Raw genomic sequence first — 24,277 nt, forward strand, 5'->3', positions numbered from 1 at the left:
GTCGATAAGGTTCGACTTTAAAAAAAAATGAAAAAAAACGAGGATCCGTAATAAGATCCGTCGTGTGGTAGCGGCAACAAAGAACCTGCTGCTGTTTGATAATAATAATAATAATAATAATTTTCGTGCATTTTCGTATAATCTTTCACGTATGTGTAAATACATCTCTGCATCCTTGATCGCAACGAGCTGTGCGTGTGTGCGTTCGACTGCGTCTTGAGAACGTTCTGACCTCTTTTCTCGATTCGATTTTTTGAGTCTAAGCAGGTCTCCATCTTAGATCATGTACCATCTGCACTTCCTCGCATTTTGTAACATCAGTTATTCTCAAGAAGATGATACGCGAGTACATAGATATCGGAACTTGGAAGAGAAAGCCAATCTTATCTCGGTACTAGTGCGCGATGATGTCTATGTTCTTCGATCAACGTGAGAATAACAAATTCACACAATGTGTACGACTCGCACACAGTGTATGATCTAAGAATCTCTGTGCTGAACAGTTGAAAACACATTTCACACGCTCGTTCGAGCCTCGCACTTTGTCCTCCAATTGTTGTTGAAACACATTTTCGTGTTGCATGGTTCAGTTACCTTTTTATTCCTACGTTGTGTTTCGTGCCTTTTACGTTGAGCTTCCGACTTTGTGTTATTTGTGTATTATATATACATATATATATATATATATACACACACACACACACTGTTATTTGTATATATATTGTGTATATATATATATATGTGTATATATATATATATTTACGTACAAGTAGTGAGACTTAATATATCCTCGACCGTGTATATATGCTCTTCAGTGCCAAAGAGGCACTACGAAGGTTCGACTGTCGTATGTCCCCGTCTAAAAGGGACGCGCACAATCTGACAGAGAGATCCATAAATCTCGCGTTTGAAATGAACAAAAAAAAAAGAAAAAAAAATAACAACAAGAAGAAAGTGCAGCGATTATATTACGTCCGCCGATTATTCGCGCGGCGGAACAATCGCACAAAGAGTCGAGCGATTCCTCTTTAGCACTGAGAAGCAAACTTGACGAAAGTGCATCCGCGTTGAATATTTATCACGTATTTGCATACGCGATGGTGATCAATGCCCGATATATCGAGACTACTTATTTAACCGGCGAAAAGGATTCTGTCACATGTAAATGGATGCACATTACCCTGCGGCGCAATTTTGCCTCGATTGCTTCTGTCCCTTTACCGTCCGGCAAAAGTGCACTTTGCGTTTAATTATAACGTTTCTCCCTTATCACGGATATATCGATCTACTGCCGATGACAATTATGGATCAATCTATTTTCCAAGCTTTTAAATCTGTGACAGAATGATTTTATCTTTCTTTCTCTCTCTCTCTCTATCTTCTTTTCTTTGTGATTTTCTCCGCAACCCCATTTTATTACATCGCACATCCTTATATTGTCAACATTTTGACGGGAAAATTAATGTATTTTAATAATATTAATTTCTTTTTGATATCTTTACAGTATTATTTTTTAATCGGTATAGAAACACGTAACAGACACATAATCTTAAAAGATAAAGACGCGCGATTTATCCTTCAGAAAAATGTGATAATTTTATTTTCAACAAAAAATTCAACGCAACTTTTAAACGGCAAATAAAAAGTGTGACAGAGTATCTTTTTGTCGGTGTTTTTCACTTCGAAGGAAATGTTCAAGAATGAACACAAGTAAAAAAAAAAAAAAAACAGTAGATTGAAATTAGTCTAGACAATAGCGGTTGCTTTGTTGGTAGTGTGCGACGAAGCATACGAAGAAGTGATGATCTTAGCCTATCGATTGGCTCGCAAATTACCGTGATGATTAAAACGATCGTTGTCTGAAACAGCCGATCGGCGGTCATACGTGGTCGTGTCGTCACGCACCTCGGCACAGGACTGATGGGCGTGCGAGTCAGCACAAGCACGCCACTGGAAGGCTTCACTCTCACAAGGGACGACGGCTGGTTCGATCTTTTGGTGAACGGCGGTGGCGCCGTGACTCTGCAGTTCGGCAGATCACCTTTCAAACCGCAGAGCCATATCGTCTTCGTGCCTTGGAACGAGGTGAGCACACAAGTTCGAATTACTGACTAAACTTTACTATCTAGAGCTTCTGAGCTGGCTGGAATTGTGTTACAATACAATTGTAATACTTCAATAACATTTTCTCAACAATATTTGTTTCACGAGCTTCATAAATTTGCGAAACGCAAGTGTCCACACAATTGAAGACAGAGTTTTACTTATAAATACGTCTTGTTCGTTTTCACCGCACAGGTCGTCATAATCGACAAGATCGTCATGAGCACAGCCGAGGAGAAGACACCGATACACGTCCCGCACGCGTGTGCGGCTCACGATTACGATATCATGAAGCCGGTTGTTCTCGCGACCTGGAAGCACGGTTTTCAGGGAGCTTGTCCGGACAAGAGCGCGATTTTGGCCGAGTCCCAGGTCATACAGGAAAGCTTTCAGATACCCGGAACCGGCTTGAATTTGGTGTATCACAGTTCCAGAGCGGCCGGTTATCTCTCCACCATACAATTACAACTGACTCCCGAAGTTATACCGGCGACCTTGAATCTCATACACCTGAGAATCACGATCGAGGGTATACTATTCGAGAAGACCTTTGAAGCTGATCCCGTGATCAAGTTCACGTACGCGTGGAATCGTTTGAACGTTTATCGCCAACGCGTTTACGGAGTCACGACCGCGATGGTGAAAGTTGGCTATGAATACAGCGATTGTAAGGACATTATCTGGGACGTGCAGACAACTAAGTTGAGCGGCCACGACATGTCTATTTCGGAAGTCGGGGGTTGGAATCTCGATATTCATCACAGATACAACTTCCACGAAGGTATCTTGCAGAAAGGAGACGGGTCGAATATTTATCTGAAGCACAAACCGCGTGTTATTCTCACCACCATGGGAGACGGTCATCAGAGACCGTTGGATTGTTACGATTGCGACGGACAAGCCTCCAAACAACGTTTGTTGGCGCCCGTTGCTCTGGCCACTGCCGCGGATGGATCTATCTTCGTCGGTGATTTCAACCTAGTCAGAAAAATCCTCGTCGATGGAACGGTCAGAACTGTGGTTCGACTAAAGTAAGTAAAAATGTTATTTACTTTTGCATGACCGCGTTTATATTGTTTCCTTTTGTATTTTAATTGTCATTTGCGCTTGTTGTTTCAGCGCAACGAGAGTGTCGTATCGTTATCACATCGCTCTGAGTCCTCTGGATGGCGTTCTCTACATATCGGATCCGGAATCTCACCAGATCATCCGCGTTCGCGACACCAATGATTACACAGATCCCGACCACAATTGGGAGACGGTGGTGGGCTCCGGAGAGCGTTGTCTGCCCGGCGACGAAGCTCACTGTGGAGACGGTGCGCTCGCGCGTGACGCCAAACTTGCTTATCCCAAAGGCGTTGCCGTTTCCGCGGACAATGTTCTATACTTCGCTGACGGCACGAATATCCGAATGGTCGACAGGGACGGCATTATAACCACCGTGATCGGCAATCATATGCACAAATCGCATTGGAAACCGATACCTTGCGAAGGCACATTGAACGTCGAGGAAGTTCATCTGCGCTGGCCGACCGAACTGGCGATCAATCCACTGGACAACTCTCTACACATGATCGACGACCACATGGTCTTGCAGTTGGCGCCGGACGGTCGCGTTAAGGTTGTCGCTGGTCGTCCACTTCACTGCGCTTCACCGTCTGCCTCGTTCGACACAGAACTGGCCACTCACGCCACTCTCGTGATGCCGCAGAGCATCGCGTTCGGTCCATCGGGCGATCTCTACATCGCCGAGAGCGACTCGCAGAGAATCAACCGCGTTCGCGTAATCGGCACCGACGGTAAGATATCGCCGTACGCCGGTGCCGAGTCCAAATGCAACTGCCTGGAGCGCGGATGCGATTGTTTCGAAGCCGATCATTATCTAGCGTCGACTTCCAAGTTCAACACCATATCTGCCGTGGCGGTTTCCCCCGACGGAGTCGTGCACATTGGCGACCAAGCGAATTATCGTATTCGTTCGGTGACAGCGAGTATCCCCGACGCAAGCGGCGCGAGAGAATACGAGATCTACGCACCCGACACGCAGGAGATCTACGTGTTCAACCGATTCGGTCAGCACATCGCCACGAAGAACATACTGACTGGTGAGACCGTGTATCTGTTCACGTACAACGTCAACACTAGCAACGGCAAGCTCAGCACGGTGACAGACGCGGCCGGCAACAAAGTCTTCTTGTTGAGAGACTACAGCAGCCAAGTTAACTCGATCGAGAACACGAAGGGACAAAAGTGCAGACTGCGAATGTCCAGAATGAAGATGCTACACGAGCTGACCACGCCCGATAATTACAACGTCACCTTTGATTATCACGGACCCACAGGATTACTGAAGACAAAGCTCGATAGTACCGGTCGTAGTTATGTATACAATTATGACGAATTTGGCAGATTGACTAGTGCGGTAACTCCTACCGGTAAAGTGATCAGCTTGACGTTTGATCTCAGTTTGAAAGGCGCCGTGGTGAAAGTCGGACAGAACAACAGAAAACCCATTTCGATGCTGATCAAAGGCTCGTCCGTCGTCACGAAAGTTGGCGAGGCCGAGCAAAGAACGACGGTCCTCGCCGACGGTTCGGTGGGAAGAGTAACACCGTGGGCTCACACAGTCAGCACCGATACCATGCCGTATACGATTCTAGGAGAGCTCGAACCTTTGCTAGGTGAGAGCTACCCCGTGCCAGCTAAGCAGAGAACAGAAATTGCCGGAGATCTGGCTAACCGTTTCGAGTGGCGATACTTCCTTCGAAAGGTTCAAGGAAACAAGAATCGCGGCAACTCGAAGGCAATCGCTCAAGTTGGCAGAAAACTCCGAGTGAACGGTGAGATTCTGTTGTCGCTCGAATACGACAGAGAGTCGAACACTGTGGCCGTGTTTATGGACGATCGAGTGGAATTGCTGAACGTCACCTACGATAGAACAGCGAGACCTGTGAAGTGGAGTCCACGAAACGGTATCTTCGCCGGCGTCGAATTGGAATACGATCGATTCAGCAGACTGACGAGCTGGACGTGGGGTGATCTCAGCGAGACGTACGGATTTGACAGAGCGGCCCGATTGTACGAAATCAAATACAGCGACGGCACGTCTATGGTGTACGGCTTCAAAGATATGTTCAGCAGTCTGCCGCTAAAGGTCACCACGCCTCGCGGAAGCGATTATCTTCTTCAGTACGATGAAGCGGGAGCGTTGCAGTCACTGACCACACCGCGGGGACACATACATACATTCTCTCTTCAAACATCACTCGGATTCTACAAGTATCAGTACTACTCGCCGATGAACAGACATCCGTACGAGATTCTTTATAACGATGACGGTCAAATTCTTGCCAAAGTGTATCCTCATCAGAGTGGAAAGGTCGCTTATGTCTATGACCACGCTGGAAAACTGGAAACCACACTCGCAGGTAAAATGACTAATGTTGTACTCGTGTTTTTATTTATAATAAAAACAAATATTACGAAATTATCAGACGCGCAATTTACACAAATCATCATTTTTTTCTTCTTAGGTCTTTCCTCAATACATTACACCTATCAAGAAACGACCAGTCTGGTGCGCAGTATCGACATCAATGAGCCGAACTTCGAGATGCGCATCGAGTACAAATATCACGCCGGTATTGTGAAAGATGAGAAGATCAAGTTCGGCAGCAAGAGCGGAATGGATAACGCTCATTATCGTTACCAGTATGACGGTAACGCGCGAATATCCGGTATCGAGGTTGACATAAATGGCAAACAACTTCCTCAGCTTCGTCTCAAGTACAATCAGAATCTCGGCATGTTGGAAGGCGTTGGCGATCTCAGAATATACAGGAATCTCTTCAACAGATCTGTCATGCAGGATAGCAGCAAGCAATTCTTCACGTACACGGATTACGACGATCACGGTCGCATCAAAACTGTGATGATGAATATCAGACAGTTGGACGTGTTCCGCATGGAACTCGAATACGACAATCGCAATCGGATTAAGATGAGAAAACTGATGATCGGAAAGGACACGCTGGAGAAGAAGGATTCGTCGAGAATCGAGAAGATCACGTATAACGCGGACGGTCACGTGCTCGAGGTGGCGGACACCGAAAACAACTGGCAGTACGCGTACGACGAGAACGGCAACGTGATCGGCGTGACCGAACACAACGAGAAGATCGTTCTCGGTTATGACAGCGGCGATCGTGTGGTTCAGTACGGTGATGTTGAATTCAACTCGTATGACGGACGTGGCTTCGTTGTGATTCGCGGAGAACACAAGTACAGGTATGCGTTTTTTTATTCAATTTAACAATATAATTAAACTTAACAAAATTTAAATCTTGTATAAAAAGATATAATTATATTATAATTATAATTATATATTATATTATATTATAATTATATTATGTTAATTCTCTTTTTCTTTCTCAGATACAACTCCCGCGGTCAGTTAATTCACGCGTCCGAGCACAAGAAATTCCAGATCTGGTATTACTACGACGATCGCGGCAGACTGGTGTCGATGAACGACGATCGGGAAAACATCACTCAGTTCTTCTACGCGAATCCGAAAACGCCGGATCTGATAACGCATGTTCATTTCCCGAAATCGTCCAAGACGTTCCGATTTCTTTACGACTCGCGCGACTTTCTCATAACTGTGGAAACGTCCGAGCAACGGTTCTACGTCGCGACAGATCAAAACGGCTCGCCGTTCGCTCTGTTCGATACCAACGGTAATCTCATCAAGGAGATGCGACGCACGCCATTCGGTAGAATCATCAAAGACACCAATCCAGATTTTTATCTGCCAATTGATTTCCACGGCGGTCTCTTTGATCCTAACACCAAGTTGATTTATCTGAACAAGAGACTTTACGATCCGACCGTTGGTCAATGGATGACACCGGCCTGGGAGCAAATGGCCAACGAACTCACGACGCCGACTGACATATTTATCTATCGCTTCCGCAACAACGATCCGATCAATTACAAGCAGAACGTCGAATACATGACCGATCTGGCGAGTTGGTTGAAGCTTTATGGTTACGACATCTCGGCCATGCTCGGCTCCGAGTATACGAAACAGATGGTGTATCAGCCGAGCGCCGTGGTTACGTCTCCGCAACTGACTCCTGACTTCGGTGTGATGTCCGGTCTGCAGTGCATCGTGAATCGGGTGCAAGAGAAGTTCTCCGACTTGGGCTTCGTGCCGAAGCCGTTGTTGAAGTTGGAACCGAAGACGAGAAACTTACTGCCACGAGTAGCTCATAGACGAGCGGTCTTTGGCGAAGGTATTCTAGTGTCGCGCGTAGGCGGACGAGCCTTGGTGAGCGTGGTGGACGGTGAAAACAGCGTGGTACAGGACGTGGTTACGTCGGTGTTCAACAATTCGTACTTCCTGCCGCTCCACTTCAGCGTGCACGATCAGGACGTTTTCTACTTTGTCAAGGATAACGCGCTCAAGATCCGCGACGACATGGAGGAGCTCCATCGGCTCGGCGGCATGTTCAATGTGTCCACGCACGAGACGACGGAGCACGGCGCGGGCACGTGGAAGGAGCTGCGACTGCACAATTCCGACGCGGCTGTTGTGATCAAATACGGAGCTGATCCCGAACAGGAACGGCACCGGATTCTGAAGCACGCGCACAAACGCGCCGTCGAGAGAGCTTGGGAGATCGAGAAACAGCTGGTGATGGCCGGTTTCCAAGGCAGAGGAGACTGGTCGAAGGAAGAGAAGGACGAGCTCATCAGCCGCGGCACCGTCGACGGCTACGAAGGCGTGGATATCCACAGCGTGCACAGGTATCCCCAGCTCGCCGACGATCCCGGCAACGTCGCGTTCACCCGCGACACCAAGAGGAAGAGACGGAAGAGCGGAACCAGGCGCAGCAGGACTCACAGACACGATTCGTGATTCGAGAACGTCGCTACGCGAGTTCGAAGTAACGCTTGGAACCCGATTCGGGCGTAAATCCGAAATCCGCGAGTTCAGAGGGGAGGAGGGGGGAACGAGAGAGGAAGAGAACGCGGCGTGATTGGGGAGGGAAAGATGATGGACGGTTTTGGCTGCCACAGACTGCGATTTTTCGCGCGACTCGCTTTTTGAGAAAAAAAAGTCGCGCGGCTGTGACGTCGTCGCTCTTTTCTTTTCTCGATCCTACTCTCGGTCTCTTCTCCCCGCGTTCATCGTCGTCGAAAACTCGGTCGACGCGAATGAGATCTAAACCACGGACGCGCGTGTCCGGTGCAAACCCGTTTCTCGTGCCATAAGTGCGCGCCTTCATGCGCGATATATCGCGACGTTACAGATCACGATCAGGAGTCGAATATGTGCGAAAACGACGGGGAATGAGAAGAACGGATCGCGAAGTGTCAAAATTAAGCTAGTCGCATTATTAACGAAATGAATATTAAAGCTTGTTACGTGGTGATTAGTTTATAGACGAGATAAATCATGTGACGGAAAGAGAGAGAGAGAGAGAGAGAGGGAGAGAGAAATGATGAGAAAGACCGGATAGAGGAGAGTCGGCGCTTAGAGGTGCGAAAAGACGAGGAGTGCGTGCGTGAACTTACAAAGGTGCCGTCCGCGACAAAATCCGCTAGTGTTTTTGCGAGAAAAGGATAGGAAAGAAGAAGAGAGAGAGAGAGAGTGAGAGAGAGATCGTATGTCTCGGACTTACGTCGGTCGAATTCGAGCTGGTGTTTACTCACGCCAACCACAGGGTCTAAACGAGACACGCACACACGCGGAAGCGTGTGAAACACCTCGGCGCGTTGAAATTAGAGAATGTGTGTGAAAGAAGATAATTTTCGATATATGTATTAAAAAAAAAAAAGAAATATACTCCAAGGGATTCTGAACGCCAGAATTTTTCTGGAATTTTAGAATAATACTCACCTTTGCATTTCGAATCGCTACGCTTTCGTCCGAGGATGGGGATGATACGGTTTTTTTTTTTTTTTTTTTGTTTTTTTTTCGACACAGGTGTCCGTGGATCGTCTCCGTGGATCGCGTCGCGAGATAACCGTGGAAAAACGCGAGAGAAAGGGAGAAAGGGAGAGAAAAAGAAACAAAACGTGTGTGTACGGTAGAGAGAACAGATATACAGCAGATATTTTTAACATGGCGTAAAAATCGGTGTACTAGATGCGAGACGAGCAAATGTACATATAAGCTACTGAAACTTAATGGTATAAGTGTAGATAAAAATTATATCGTATATAAAAACGTACATATATATAAATATTATATATGACATGAGAAAGATTACGGTCGTAAAAAACTCAAGTGGGGAGAACTGTCGATACCGCTTTTTTATATGTAATAAAAAAAAAAAAAAAACAAGGGAGTAAAACGAACACGCATTTTAGAGAATGAAGGAGAAAGAGAGAAAGAGCTCTAGTAGAATACTTCACTCACGTCCCCCGAGATGTACGCGATTACGTAAAAATAATTTGCTACGGGGAAAGTCGCGCGAAGTTATCGGACGCGTCACGATTTTCTTTTTCTTTTTTTTTTTTTTTTTTTATAGAAATGTAAGAAATTGCGGAGAGAAAAGAGATAGTGAGATTTTCGCGCAAAAGAGGACGCGCGAAACGGATAGTTCACGTTAATCTCGACCCAGGCCTACGAATAATTTAAATATTCACATACCCACTCAATGTATACACACACACATACACACACACACACACACATAACTTACCACACACTATCGCTTTAAAATCATCGGTCAGATGCATTATCGCACGAAAATCTCGAAACAAAACAATTCGCGCCGGCACGTGCAAAAACGCGTAATTGAATATTACCGAGCCAAGTGGCATTTAAAATTCAAAATCTGTCAAATCTGAAAAATATCTATATAGAATTTGAGTACTATTATTTCATGATTGTGAAAGAGGATAATAAAATTAAATGAAAACAAATAACTTGGTTGGAAATTTTCAAAATAAATATGATGTGACATTTGCTTTTGATTAAAAACATAACTGAATTGAATTTTATTTGCAATTGTAATAGAAACTAATTGAAACCGATAGTTATAAATTTTTTTTTTTGTTGCGACGTTGTATACAAGTTTTTGTTTATTTTCCTTAACTTTTATTTGAGTTCGACCGAACTGTATGGGGATTTTAGATTTGACGCATCTTGATCGCGGGTATATACGAAGCTGCAAGCGAATTCTATCTTGTGGTAGACAACGTAGAGATTACATGTAAATAGTCATCGGCATCACGTGTGAACGAGAATGGAAAACTTGTTTACGCGCGACGTGACACGATCACGTGATGAAATAAATAAATAAATAAATAAATAAATAACACGGCCCGACGTGTGTGTGACGACGAGCGACACGGTCGTAACGGGACGCGTCGAAGTAATAATGTCCAGAAGAAAAATAATAATATAATCTAATAAAACACTAAAGATAAGTAATAAGAATAATAAATATAGTAATAATAAAATAAAGTAACGGAAAAGAAAAAAAACGATAATATTACCATTGTACGAAAAAATACCCCGCCTATCTTTCTACTAAAAAGGAAAAATTATTTTTTGAATTGTGTCGTCGAAGAAGTCCTATGTAACCGTGTGTATGTGGGATCGCCCCGTGAAAAAAGAACCTCACCCCCGCGCTCCACCGAAAAAGAACGTCCCTTAGAGAATAGACGGATCAATAAGAATCGACGTGGAGAGATTCGCGCTGGAGCTAGTTCTCGGTTGTAATTTTCCGATCCTCCGAAATCGAAGATCACAATTTTTGCATTCGATCGAAAGATTATTTGCTCTCATATCGGAATTTAGTTGATTATTTTATCGCACCGTTTTGTCGAACCGAACTCACTGTGTGTCCAAAAACTAAAATTTTAAATTGAATCAATTTTGCAGATCGAGACAAGCGCACGTAATTTCGTCGAAAAAAAAACAAAAAAAAAAACGAGTTTTCTTCGGTTCGTTTTAATTCGTCTACTTTTTACAGGGAAGCGTACTTGAAACCCCTCCTCTCTGTAACTGATATAGCTGAACTTGTCGGTGTTTATCAATATTGGATACATAAGGAAAAAAAGTAAAAAAAAACGTAGATCGAAGTCTGTGGTTCGGAATGAAATAACCGACTAAATAGAAAGTAAAGACGCAAAAAAAAAAAAATAAATAAAATAAAATAAAACGAATATAACGCATAACATATATAAAATAGGGGTAAAACACGGTGAGCCAACGTGCGAGCCCACGCAGCTCCACCACGTTGTGTTCCACGTAGGCGATATATTATATATATATATTTATATATATATATATATATATACATAAAAAATACATAATCATATATAACTACAAACGTACGTACTAGTTGACGAGTTAACGTGGGGTTGTTTAGCAAAACCGGTTAAGAAAGTGTGCTAGTGAGAACCTTAACATCGCTGTACATATCTGTTATGTATAGCCGAGAAACAAAAAAAAACAAAAAAAAAAAAACAAAAAAAACAAGAAACACGCCACTGTCCCTCGAAAGTAGTCTTCACATCCTCGCATAAAACAAATTTTCTACCACGAAATTATAGAGAATTTTAGCAGCGAGATGTCATTGTGATTTACGTACATATATCTATAACTGTCACATAATAATACACATCATATATTTTTATTCACATGAATCTTTTTTTAATCAAAATTACACAAACCTTAGAGTATATATACGACGATAATGTGTTAGCAAAACGTTTAAAAACCAGATATGTCAAAATGGGTCATGTGAAACGCGATGACGGGAGTGACTTTTTTATTTATCTTTACTTCTCACCCGATTTTTACACACAGACGAGCCGCTAGGATTCCTATTACATTTCGCTCTGAAATATTTCGTCTGAATTTTTTTTTGTACAGGTAAATTTTTTTCGCGTGCGTTATGTAAATGTCTTCTTCTTTGGAAGGGAGCCCCCGAGGTCGCGGGCCAGGCATATCGATCTGTGATTCCTTCAAACATGACGAACCACGCAGAGAGAAGGAGAGGAGAAAAAATTTTTTTATATACTAACCCTCGTATATACAAACGGAACCAGATCTTGGATGCGGAAAATTGCTCCAGCCAATAAAAGAGCCTCGGACTCGGTTTTAAATAAACCACGAGAACGCGTCTTGCATTTTAGGTCTGTGAAAATTAAAAACTCCGCACAGCACAGTTTTTCTTTAACGTGTATCTCTGTAATCGCAAGCAAATAATTTTTACGTCATTTTGCATACATTTGACATGTATACGTTAGATTAATTGATACTCGCGACAAAATGATGAAAATTATTTGCCCGAAATTGAAGGGGGCAAAGCGGTAAAAGTCGTTCGGGATAATTAAATAATATTTTGTTCGAATAAATAATTCGAACTGATTTATTAATTTACGATCGAAAAAATATTGATTTCAGAGAGTGCATTTTCGTTATGAGAAATTGAGTTCAAGACTATATCAAAGTAGAGCATTTGCGTGCGCCGTGATTTTTTTCAATCTCAAAACCTCATTACTCGACGCAATCCGGTTTTGTTAATTCGAAACCAATTCTCTCAACTTAAGCCAATTAATTTTAACGAGATAAATTTTCTCTCTGCAGTGAGATATAAATGTATATATATATTTTTTTTTTCCCCCTCAAATACCGCCTCGGGCGTATACCCGCATCCCTTCGACGTTGCGTTCTCAACGATCTTTTCGATTCTCCACGAGAGAGGGGATTAGAGCCCCTTGTAAGCGCTTGTTACTGAGTTGTCTATTTAACACGTCGTTATGCGACACGCGTGCATTGTAGTTCGTAGAGGCCGCTCAGCATGCGGCAGCTTTCTTCCCGATGCCTCGCGAAAGAAGCGCGGGAGATCCGGTCGAGGGCTGCAAGCGATTTTCTATGTGTACTCGTCTACTTGCAAAACGATACGTAAAAAAAAAAAAAAAAAACGGGAGAGAGAAAAAGAAACAGAAAAAAAAAAGTCCTGTACTCGAATAACTTTACGCTTAGCGCATGTTTCCTTCGAGCGCAAGAGCCGTTGCTGAATTCTCTCTCGGTGTGTTACTTTCTATTCTGTGTAGCTTCGTAGAGCGAATAAACCGATAAATTAAAAAAAAAATATATATATATATATATAAAAGAGAATCGAATACATAAATTATATAAATTTATACGAAATTCAAACATCGGTATGAGATGTAAAATCGCGTAAATAAATTTTATACGACAGAAAATCATTTTGCAAGTTCTAAAAAAAAAAAAAAAAAATTATCCTCGAGAAAATCGAGAGAAAGACGAAACATGGAATTCCCAGCAGCACGGCTCGTCGCGTAGGAAGGTGCAAAATTTACTATTGTTACGCCGGATCGCGGTCGCCGAGCGCGATCGACACGCGATTTAAGAAAAAAAAGCAATACTTCGAAACTATCGTGTATGTATTGGAACGCCGATAGCAAGGCGAGCGGTAGAACGAGAGAGATGAGATATTATGTCAAAAAGAAATGAAGAGAGCGTGAGAAAGGGTGTGTGTGTGTGTGTGTATGATGTGTGCGTGAGAGAAGCTAGAAGAGCGCGCGCGAAAGAGATATATTATATATACATAAAAAGTAATATATATATATATATATATAAATATATAAATATATGCGAGTTGCGTTTAACGATAGTTACTTGCGAGGGGAAAGGAAGGAAGCCGTGCGCTTTTATTTTTTGTTTAATATAAAAAAAAAAAAAATAATAATATACAGACGAGCCGAGAGAACAACACGTTTGTTAGACGCGCTCGTCGCGCTTTTTTCTGTATTGCCGTTGCAAAAAATTGAAAAGGCGGTCGCGCGATATATTTCTTTCTGTACATATTGCAACATAAAATCGATCGAAAATCGATATATATATTGCGTTTTGTTGACCGCGATCGATGTAGTGTTGAGAGACGTCAGGGAGTCGGTACACGCTTCGAATACGGTAAACGCTAAATAATCGGTGAAACTAAAAAAATTGTAAGGATTGTTTACTTTGCGAAACATATACATAGAAAATTGTATCTTTGTACGTGTGACAATTGCGTTAGTACGAACTTGACACGTGGATTTGTTGTTACAAAAATGTTTACGTCTCAAAAACGTATGGTCGTCGATGAATTCACGATGTCTTTTAGCGTTCACCGTATCGCAAGAAGGAAAATTTGTATTGACGCGCAAAAAGTCTCGCAATCGATCGCGGATCAAGGAGAGAGAGAGAACCGCCGCCGCGTATGGAAAAAGAAGCCGCAATCGTACGCGAGAGATAATTGATGTTGTTAATTAGGGTATCTACAATTATCGGTAGCGATGGTAGTTTCGTACACCCGTGTCCGTGCAGAAAAGGAAAAAGGAAAAAAAGGAATCATCTCACTGTAGCGACCTTTATACTTTCATATATAAAAAGACGACGGTCAATTTATATACATGCAAAGAGGAAACGAAAAAAAAGAAAAAAAAAACTGAAAACTCTCCCCGGCATTTATTCTTATTGGCGTTGACGCGTGGCGTGAACGCGAGTCCGAGTTTCCTGAGGGAAACGGAATCCTCGCGAAGGGAGGATTTCTCCTCTGCGGAGAACTTTGCGATCACGATCACAATATTAAAACCGCTCGCCCCGTTCGTCTGTATTCTTTTTCGTTTTTTCGTAAACGTGTACATATTAATTGCGAATCATTATGTAAATACTCTGAAAACATACATACACACACGTACGCGCGCACGCGCGCGCGGAAGGTTTATTTTAAAAAGACTACATCATGATATATATATATATATATAAATATATTTACCATGTAATGATATATTTAACAATTAAGGTAAACATATTCTATACTCTTACACGCTAAGTACTCAATAAATATATCTATAAAATTTCCCCGTGTTTGTGTGAATGTCTGCCCCTGGACCCATCCCGACAATCCCGTCGTTATCGTGGCGTCTATAAACCATCCAAACAAAGCCAACAAAAAATGAACTACATCTCAAATAAACGTTAAACACCTCTGTTCATCGGACTCGTTGAAGGCAACTACCATTAAGTGTGTCATCAATCCCCATTGGCCTATGTTTTTTATCTTTTCCCCAATCCTTTTGCGCCTCCTCTTGTCGCAACTCTGTCCTATAAATATATTCGCGAAAAATTTTAGACTATAGATATATAAACAAAAATATATGTATATAAATATAAATATATATATATACACATAATTTATAATATTTTCGCGACGGGTCCGACGACGTGGTCTGACAAGTACCTATGGATACGTGATGTGATGAAAGTTGTTTTTCTATCAATAATAACGAAAAAGTTAATTAAAGTCTTTTAGTAACATCACTAGCGAGTTGTGTTGTCATTACTCTCTCTCTCTCTCTCTCTTTCTCTCTCTCTCTTTCACTCTCAATCACAGTATCTCCCATATTACGCATACACAGCAACGTTGGATCGTGAACGCGTCCCAACGTGTGTGCGATCACATCCTTCCTTATACACGCTCCCGCTACTTCTTACAAATTAGTAAGACTGTGAATGCGTAAGGCAGGAACTTATCTGTTGTGTGTCTGGTGTGTGCTAGCAGAAAAACTATAGGACAATACGGCATGCGGTCGTTAAAGTGTTACGCCGACCGTTTTTTCGTGCTGATCCTCCTTCGTTATTCTGTAAAAATTACATGGAACATGAAAGAAACATGATACAACTAATCGCAACTGAATTTAAAATTCTTAAGTATAAAAACAAAGCTCTATTAAATTGTACTCAGGGAAACATCTACTGCTATAACATCGCTGTAGGCAACGTAAAAAAAAAAAAAAATAAAAAACAAAAACAAAAGACCGCGCGTTAATTCAGAGAATATTTTTAGTGTTCGTGAAAATTATTGAATCAACAAAAACAAATTATGCAGAGGAATTAAATACCACAGCTAAGTATGTCATTTTGTATCATTTTATTAGAAAACAAGTGTTCTCCTTAAGGTTTTAGTTTTGTTTTTTTACAAATGAGTCTTTTTTTCTTTTTTTTTCTTTTTTTTTTTTTACAAATAGAAGCGTGTTATATGGTATTTTCTGTGTCTGTGATTATGAAAAATGCAAATTACATCCTCGTTGATTCTGTGTTGGCGTGCTATTCCCCCTCTTTCCATGTCAACACAAACTTTATAGATTTTTCTCTTTAGAACCAATAGTCACAACCTACATCTTACAAAAATGAAAAGATATAACTCTCTTTCTTCAAGAGCAAATCCTTAAAAAGGAAACAATTATAAGCAACGATCACTATTACACTTCAGAAATGCTAATCAATAATTAAAAAGTGAACAGCAACAGAGCTACATACAATTATATTACAATCGTTGCTTTACGTGTGACACTACATCAGTTTGATTAATTTACAAATACTGTTGTAATTTTGTTTTAACTTATTATTATCTGCACCTGAGGTGTTTTTAATTACCTATATCAATAAAAGTGCACCCCGCAATTGCGTAAAATATTTCCTAGAGAATTGTGAAATATAAAATACAAGAAAATACCATGTACATTTTTTGGTCGTATGTTCGTGGTCTAGACGAAGAAAAAAAGAACGCTTATTGACATCTGTTTGACATTGCATAGATTCTATGCCATAGAAGACATGCGACTAATTCGTGCGGAATAAAAACATTTATATTTGAATTGTGTTATTTCGACTGAAGAAGACTCTGGTCAGAGTCGAAACGTTTCTCGTACGACTTGCAGTAATAAAATAATTGTAATTATTACATCTTTTTCTTACTCGTGACGGTCTCTTCTTCCTCTTATTACTTTGTGTGTTATTCAATTTAGCCTAACATCTCTTTCCGCAATACGCGAATATCTTACAGACATTAGCTATATTTTATGTACATGCACTCATTGCTAACTTCTTTGAAAGTTTATTTCTGATAAAGAAACTACTTGGAAGCAGCTCGTTATGAATTTTGAAATAAATGGAATGTATCTGTTATAGGAAGTTAACAGAACACAATATATTGCGAAAGAGAAAAGTATTTACAATTAATAAATTCTCAAAAAGACACAAGTTTGATGTACAGAATGTCTGTACTCTATAAATGTATAAGATTCTATATACCTAATAAAGTATACTGAATTAAGTAATCGATCGACAAATGAGAATATCTTCCAAACATCATGATCAGACAAATGAGTCATTTTTTTTTAGCATTGGTGCATGTGAGAACAGTTGATTTTCACCAACATTTTTATTACTTACTCAAGACCCAGAGCCCAATTGATACCTCGAACTAGGAGCAAAATTACAGGTTGCCACGCGACCAGCCACCGTAACCAATCCAGCAAATGGCCGAATAAGACATGCGGTCGTTGCCATCTATATATATATTGTTTGTTAAGATATTATTTATTAAGACACAATGAAAACAATTATAGATCTCTTCTTATATGTTGTTGTAGAAAAGGATACGGATTGCGAAACATTTTTTTCAAATCGACTTTCTCTTTGCAATAAGGACAAGTTTGTTTTTTTCCAACGATGCACCAACCTCTAATACAAAATTCGTGGAAAACGTGTTCACAAGTGAGTTTATATGTATTTTCGATCACACCTTGTTCATTCTCGGACACCAAAAGCTTATTTCCGCACACTGCGCAAACATTTGGTTCCAAAACTCTGGTAGGCATACTGCCCGGAGTATAATACTGAAATTGCATTTAACGTTGTGAAATTGTGCTTGTGTGTAATGTTTATTTAATACACACCCCAATGTGTGAAGCCATCGTGTCGGCACATATTTCGGCAACATCTCTTGCTAATACTCCAAAATAGAGACCATAGAATAGAAGCAACATACTCCAATCCATCCAAACATGAGGCTTAACATCGAATAGAAGATTTACACCCAAAAATGTGAATATTACTAAAAAGTAACCAATCAACCCTAAGGCGTAGCTGAGCTTGTAAATAAAATAAAACCATTTGTACACTAGCCTGAAAAAAAGGAGAGAAAAAAGTGTTTCTTTAATATTAATAAAACATTATGTAAATATTATATTTATTGTGTGCAATATATCAATAATATAGCTTGATATTACCTAGGTGTTGTACCTTCTATTGGTTTTTGTATAGCTTTTCTTACTACTAAACATGTTATACATGAAGATAAGAGCCATATAAAAATAAATCTCCACCAATGATTCTTTAAACTAATTCCAAATGGAATGATCCACATGCATATTAGTGTCACCAACTGCAAAAAAAAAATATTCCGTGTGTATGCGTATAAAATTATTTCAAATTTAAATTCACATCAGATAAAAATAAATTTTACCTGATATGACTTAAAGTGTCTCTTCTTCCATTCAATTAATACAATCTGTGCTACTACTAATGTTATTAATAATATAAGTAGCATTTCTGCATGCATTGATTCATGACCCTTGTGTTGTGCCTCCGTCTTTGACAACTCGAGCCTAACAAATAAGTTTAATGAAAATTTTATAGTGATATAAATTTTTTTATACATGTACATATTGTTTTATATATTTATTTATAGTTATATCGTTAGCAACAATTATAAAAACTTGAAAACAAAAATATCTTGTTAACAATGAAATTTTCTGCGACTTACATCCATTTTTCCTCTGGCGTTAGTTTGTCCTGGCTCTAAAAACAAAAACATTCATACCGTCTAATTTTATAGATGCATAATTGCACGTATACAAAATCAAACACATAACCTAACCTAAAGACATATAAAATTTCTCTAAGCAATGATGCGATTATTGACAACAAAATAAAAGTAAAACATATATATCGGAGCCTAAATTACTTAAGGATTAAGTAACGCTTTTTAAATTATTGGTACACGTGTTTGCGCGACATAAATTTGCATGACATAATTTTACACGTGGAGGTTATGTCATTGAAAAATGTGCAATAGTATAAAATACTTTATTATGTGAAATAATTGATCTGCGAAGTATTGTGTGCACTCACTTTATTCGCTATTTTATGTATATCCATTATAGATATTATATCTCATTTAACGTGTACAGAGAAAATAATGTGTCAATTCATGAAGATAAGAAAGCCGACGCTTTTCTGACACATCTTAGATCGTTTAAAGTTTCGAGGCAGCGGTGCTCATTGATCAGGTGCGCTCAACCGCACATTCGCGAATCACATGATTCACTATCTTCAATTAATTTAAACGGTCAATTATTCTGCAGAAATTAACCAATCGAACTTCGGTCAATTGACCGAAGTAACCAATCACGTGACGCTCAATCGGTCGGAATTGGTTGACCTGGATCTTGACATAATGCTGTAAAAAAAAATAAACAGATCGGAAGCACCTTCGACTGTACAACCATGGACTGCTAGTCGGTATTTTCATGATGTAATAGGGATTAACAGCGTCTTTGTCGTCTAAGTGACAGAATCCAGCGTCGACCAATTGGAACGCGACGAAGAACACCGTTGTGAAAACAAGCCTTGTGAGAAATCTAATCATTGGGTGCGTTCAGACAACTCAACGTTGAGAGATCGTCACTTATGATAGGACTATTCTTCAAAATCTGATGCGGTTCCAAAAGTATGATCCAATCAGAAGTGATTATCTCTCAACCGTTGTGCAACTGTTGAGTTTGTCTGAACGCACCCATTTTTTACCAACTAATCAAGTGTATAGTAAAGTGTGTCTGATTAACAATCCTCTCCTATACCGAGCATTTACCCAAATATTTATTTTCCTGATTAAATAGGATATCTAAATTACCGTTTCCTGTCTCATCAAGAAACAGTAATTTTTTATTACTCTCTTTACATTTATTTATTTTTTTCTTCTCTCTTTAATACTCGAAAAGACATATCTTATTTTATATTCTGTTTTATTCTAAAACTGTGCGAAAGATGCGACACAAGGCGAAAAATAATATTTATAATCCAAGATTAAAAATTCATTTATGCCGCCCGCGCACGTCGCGCGTGCGCGAACCACGTTGTTTCGGACGGGAACTGCGCACGCGTGTGAAACCGGCTTGAATTCCCAACCTGCGATCCGTCTCGCGCGAGATCGCGGCTGTTCGGTCGTCTACGGAGCTAAACCACGCCCCGACATAGTGGGAAGCGCTCTGGCAATTTCACTCCGCTGAATAGCAATACGAACGGTTGTAGTACCGTTCGTCACAGAGGAACTACGACGTGATAAAATTTCGTCGCCGTGAAGAGTTCGATAAAAAAAAAAAAAAAAAAACTCGCGCCGCCGTGTCAGCGAGCCACGCGGCTTTCGTTGTTCGCGTGAGTATTAAAAAAACTTTTGGTAACTCGACCTCGCGTTTCGACTCGCGTTCCGCACTCGCGGTTACGGTACCGTTCGTCACAGAGGAACTACGACGTGATAAAATTTCGTCGCCGTGAAGAGTTCCAAAAAAAAAAAAAAAAAAAAACTCGCGCCGCCGTGTCAGCGAGCCACGCGGCTTTCGTTGTTCGCGTGAGTATTAAAAAAACTTTTGGTAACTCGACCTCGCGTTTCGACTCGCGTTCCGCACTCGCGGTTACGGTGGGTTTCTTCGTCGGATTTGCAGGAATTCTTCGGGATTCTCGGAAGAGTATACACACACACACACACACACACACACGCATACTACCCGCCTGGTCCCGTCCGTCGATCGCCGCCGCGCCGAGGAATTCCGTTCGGTGAGTAATATTACTTATCTTCTCTTGTGTAAAACGCCTTGTTCCCGACACGGGCTCTCTCTCGTTGCGTCTTCTCGAAAATTTGGAGCGGCTGGTCGTCGTCAGCCGGCTGCGTTACCGGCGTTCTCACCGGTGTTTTTGTATATTATGACCTCGGCGCGACCCCCCCTCTCTCTGAAAAAGTTCCTGCGACGATTCTTCGTTCTCTCGTCGGAAAGATTTATGTACCGATAAATAATGCGAGGACATGACGTTCGTAATATCTATCTATCTAATACTACGTCGTCTTTGCACGTGTATGATCGTTATTAGCGTTACATATTTATCTCTCGCGCCGTTAATCTCGTCAGAAAAATATATACATCGCGCACACATAATCGACATTTGTAAAAACTTTCTTGTCTCTCTCTCTCTCTCTCTCTCACGTCAATGGTATAGTAAACACAATGATACGGGTCACTTCTTGCAAAAGTGTTTTACCACGTTTCGGAGCATTCGTAAGATGGTTCTCACGAACGTTGTTTTCTACGGAATAGTAATTAATTACCGTCAGTAATTAGATTCCGCTCTTGGCGTTCATTCTCAATTCTCTCCTCGTGACGCTTTCAAGGACTTCGCGCGAGAGTCTCATTTTAAGTGTACCGATTATAGAGGTCAGTTACCGGTCAAGTCTTTTCTCTTGCAACATTGTTGTTCATTTTACCAGTGCGTTAAACGCGCCGTTTACTTCGATCGCAAAATGCATCGGAATTGTGTTTACGTTTATTGCGAAAGAAAGTACCGAACGCGTTTTACCGACCGATAGTCTAATAACGTATACGGTTCGCTGGCATCCATCAAGAGATCCTATTAATCGGTTTTTTGTTGCCGACGTTCAAGTCGTTATATTTAAAAAAAAAAAAAACCTCAACATACCAACATCGTCGGTGCCAATTTAAATGTGCTGCAAATGTGTTGTAGTTCAATATAAGTAGTTCTCCCGGCGCAAGGGGAGAAAGTTTCGTCGCGGCATCGTGATTACTGACCCTGAAGACGCGCACCGCGGAATGCGGAAAGTATCACGTAGAAGGTCAATAATTTCGCAGCCCCGTTCGGATCCCGATCAAAATCGAATCGAAGAGATCGGCGTTAGTGTATCCCCGTTGAAATCCCGAAATCAACGGGTGCGGCGAAATCCGCGAGACAATCATCGATCACGTTGATTTATCGTCGTCGCACTCGTTAACATTAAACTTCGTTACGTGATTAATTGAGAAATTAAACTTTACTGTCTCTTCGCATATATCCTTGCATTCCAAATTTTTTCATTATTACAACCACGTCTTTATGTTTAAATAAAATTAGATATTACGCTTAGGTTTGTCTTGTGTGTGTGTGTGTGTGTGTGTGTGATATTTATTCGTTCTGTAAATTAAATAAATAAACAAGTAAATTATAAACGGAAAAAAATTAATTTGCTGCCGAGTATCGCGTTGCGTAACGTTCTAACCGTTGTCGACCCCATTTCCGCAAATTGTATTTTTCTGGCACACTGCAATTAATACAATTTTTGTCCCTCTTCGGGGAAAGGGGGGATGAGGTTCGATAATGCGGTTTTACTTGGCGCGCGCACACGCAGAATGGATATAAAGTCAGGGAACTTCGAAGGAGGAGAAAGAGCAAAGTCCTCTCTCGCAACACAGTCGTTTGGATGTCGTACAAGTTGGCGAACCGCCAGTTTTCCAGTACTCTCACCCGCGCATTCTCTCAGACGCCCGCAATATCGCATTCCTCGTCAGCATCGCGTGAGCTTAGTATGTGTGAATGTGTGTGTGTGTGTCTTTATGTGTTGTGTATAAGATTCGCTTCCGTCACGGAACCTTAACATATAGTGATCCCAGGCGCCACATGTGTTCGCCCGAAAACTTGGCGTTAACACGTTGCCGTCGGAAACACACGACCGTACAGAGTGTTATAAAACACCTTCTTCGCAAATCTTTCTGATAAAACTTTTTTGCTAAAAGTTCAAATTGAAGTGACACGATTTATTTCTTTCTTAAAAAAGTTTCAAAATGTTCAAAATTTCCAAGTAGCATAAGCGGGATTGTCATTATCGTAATTATGAATAGATAGTTATTACGTTATTCACACATTTTTCTTTCATAGAAAATGCGTTATCGGATAAATGTTCAAAACTCGCTTGTTCTTTTTATCGGTCATGCTCTTCTTGAATTGTCGCGGAGCTTTAATCTGGAGCAAAAGATAGATGTTTGCTTTGTGATATATTCTCTCTGAAATTTCAAGTCTCGGTCCACGATCAAACACACACACACGCGCGCGCGCACACATACTGAAATTGATGACATTATCTACCGACAAAAACAGACAATAAACAACTTAGAAAACTGTCACGGTATCATAAATTGTGTCCAGTAAATATCTTGGATTTCATCTGGCAAAAATATCGAGAGAACGAACGCAGAGAGGAAGTTTATGTTAAAATAGAAAAAACAGTTTATTTTATTTTATTTTTTTTAATACTCACAAGTTATAAAATTCGAAAATCCTTCGCTTCTCGTAGATTCTTTCCCGTCTACCTTGGCAACTTGCGTGTGTGTGCATGTGTTGTGTGTAGCACTGAAATCATAACACAATAAAAACTGATATATCAGTCGAAAAATACGAGATAAATCATACGTTGCGATCTTATCAACGGGCTGATGATAACGAAGTTGCAGATCACACGCGTGATCGCGATAACAACGTCTCTTCTTGTACGAACTCCTCCCAGCTACCTTCGTTACGATTTTCCAACAATGGTGTTTCCCCCGACGAATAAGATTAACTTTTTTCATAGAGACATACTCTCTGTATTACGGTTTACATTTTTTTTAATGGCTTACATTTAATATGTCAGAAGAAATACGGAGTTTCTTTACAAATGAAACGAATAGAAATTTCTCTCTCAAAAAAAAAACAATATTTTAATTAAAATCGAATTAAATAATTAGAACACGAAGAAAATAACATCGTGTTGGAACACATGATTGAAAAGGTCGCGGCAACGTGCGTATATGTGGCGCTATTTTATTGGCTGAATGACGTCGGTCTCTCTCGGTAATCACTGACGTCTCAACGTAATTGCACAGCGCTTCGCGTGAGGTAGATCGGCAGTAAACCGCTGGAAGGTTAAGGCCGAGGATAACGATTGTTCACCGGAAAGGACTAGCGTCATTTATTATCGTCGCATAAAGGAGACTGAATCTAGTTCGAAATTAATGTGGCGTAATAATATTCGCTTAATGTAGCAGTAAAATACCGCGATGTTAAGCACAGTGTTGGCATCGTCACGATATATATCAAGCGTATTTACAAAATTAGCTTTTATCAAGCTATCGATAATTGCACGTAACTTGAAGCGTGTTTAAAAAAAAAAAAAATATAGCTCGAAAAGAAGGACGTTTATTAACATCTCCG

At 40.7% G+C, this 24,277-nt stretch overlaps 3 protein-coding genes across 14 annotated transcripts in view; 2 read left to right on the forward strand and 1 right to left on the reverse strand.

The window, feature by feature from the left end:
• Positions 1 to 13,517, forward strand: part of LOC109853826 (teneurin-m) — a 535,016-nt gene extending 521,499 nt beyond the window's left edge. For all 6 annotated transcript variants that reach the window (XM_020426316.1, XM_020426317.1, XM_020426318.1 and 3 more), the window contains 5 exons: positions 1,869 to 2,085; positions 2,299 to 3,134; positions 3,223 to 5,531; positions 5,637 to 6,390; positions 6,538 to 13,517. In XM_020426316.1, coding sequence (XP_020281905.1) covers positions 1,869 to 2,085; positions 2,299 to 3,134; positions 3,223 to 5,531; positions 5,637 to 6,390; positions 6,538 to 8,026 — 5,605 coding nt within the window. In that variant the 3' untranslated portion in view covers positions 8,027 to 13,517. The remainder of the gene's footprint in view (positions 1 to 1,868; positions 2,086 to 2,298; positions 3,135 to 3,222; positions 5,532 to 5,636; positions 6,391 to 6,537) is intronic.
• Positions 10,169 to 23,429, reverse strand: LOC109853830 (RING finger protein 121). Of its 3 annotated transcripts, none has more exons than XM_020426337.1 (8): positions 23,346 to 23,429; positions 18,753 to 18,787; positions 18,453 to 18,594; positions 18,217 to 18,371; positions 17,884 to 18,112; positions 17,588 to 17,823; positions 17,378 to 17,494; positions 10,169 to 15,784 (listed from the first exon to the last, which is right to left on the reverse strand). In XM_020426337.1, coding segments are annotated over exons 2-8 (930 nt in total). In that variant the 5' UTR covers positions 18,755 to 18,787; positions 23,346 to 23,429; the 3' UTR covers positions 10,169 to 15,735. The 3 variants fall into 3 exon arrangements, with proteins under 3 accessions (XP_020281926.1, XP_020281924.1, XP_020281925.1); XM_020426335.1 differs by lacking the exon at positions 23,346 to 23,429 and adding an exon at positions 19,121 to 19,445; XM_020426336.1 differs by lacking the exons at positions 10,169 to 15,784; positions 23,346 to 23,429 and adding an exon at positions 19,121 to 19,445 and having other exon boundaries at positions 15,825 to 17,494.
• The window catches only part of LOC109853828 (protein kinase C and casein kinase substrate in neurons protein 1), a 36,801-nt gene continuing 33,071 nt past the window's right edge, over positions 20,548 to 24,277 (forward strand). For 2 of the 5 annotated variants that reach the window (XM_020426322.1, XM_020426327.1), the window contains exon 1: positions 20,549 to 20,821. The gene's annotated coding sequence lies outside the window, so the exon portion shown is untranslated. Of the gene's footprint in view, positions 20,822 to 24,277 lie in introns of all 5 variants that reach the window. The other 3 variants (XM_020426329.1, XM_020426328.1, XM_020426325.1) reach the window with 3 other exon arrangements.

This window comes from Pseudomyrmex gracilis, unplaced genomic scaffold (genome assembly GCF_002006095.1).
Source record: "Pseudomyrmex gracilis isolate BER0280 unplaced genomic scaffold, ASM200609v1 scaffold_55, whole genome shotgun sequence".
Classification (NCBI taxonomy): domain Eukaryota; kingdom Metazoa; phylum Arthropoda; class Insecta; order Hymenoptera; family Formicidae; genus Pseudomyrmex; species Pseudomyrmex gracilis.

Bases quoted from the DNA above. Each gene is read 5' to 3' on its own strand.
- LOC109853830 (XM_020426335.1), bottom strand. From the start codon at position 19,147: ATGGATATACATAAAATAGCGAATAAA. The intron at 18,595-18,752 runs GTAAGTCGCAGA...CTTATTTGTTAG, and splicing joins ACGCCAGAGGAAAAATGGAT to GCTCGAGTTGTCAAAGACGG. The intron at 18,372-18,452 runs GTAAAATTTATT...TTTTTTTTGCAG, and splicing joins GACACTTTAAGTCATATCAG to TTGGTGACACTAATATGCAT.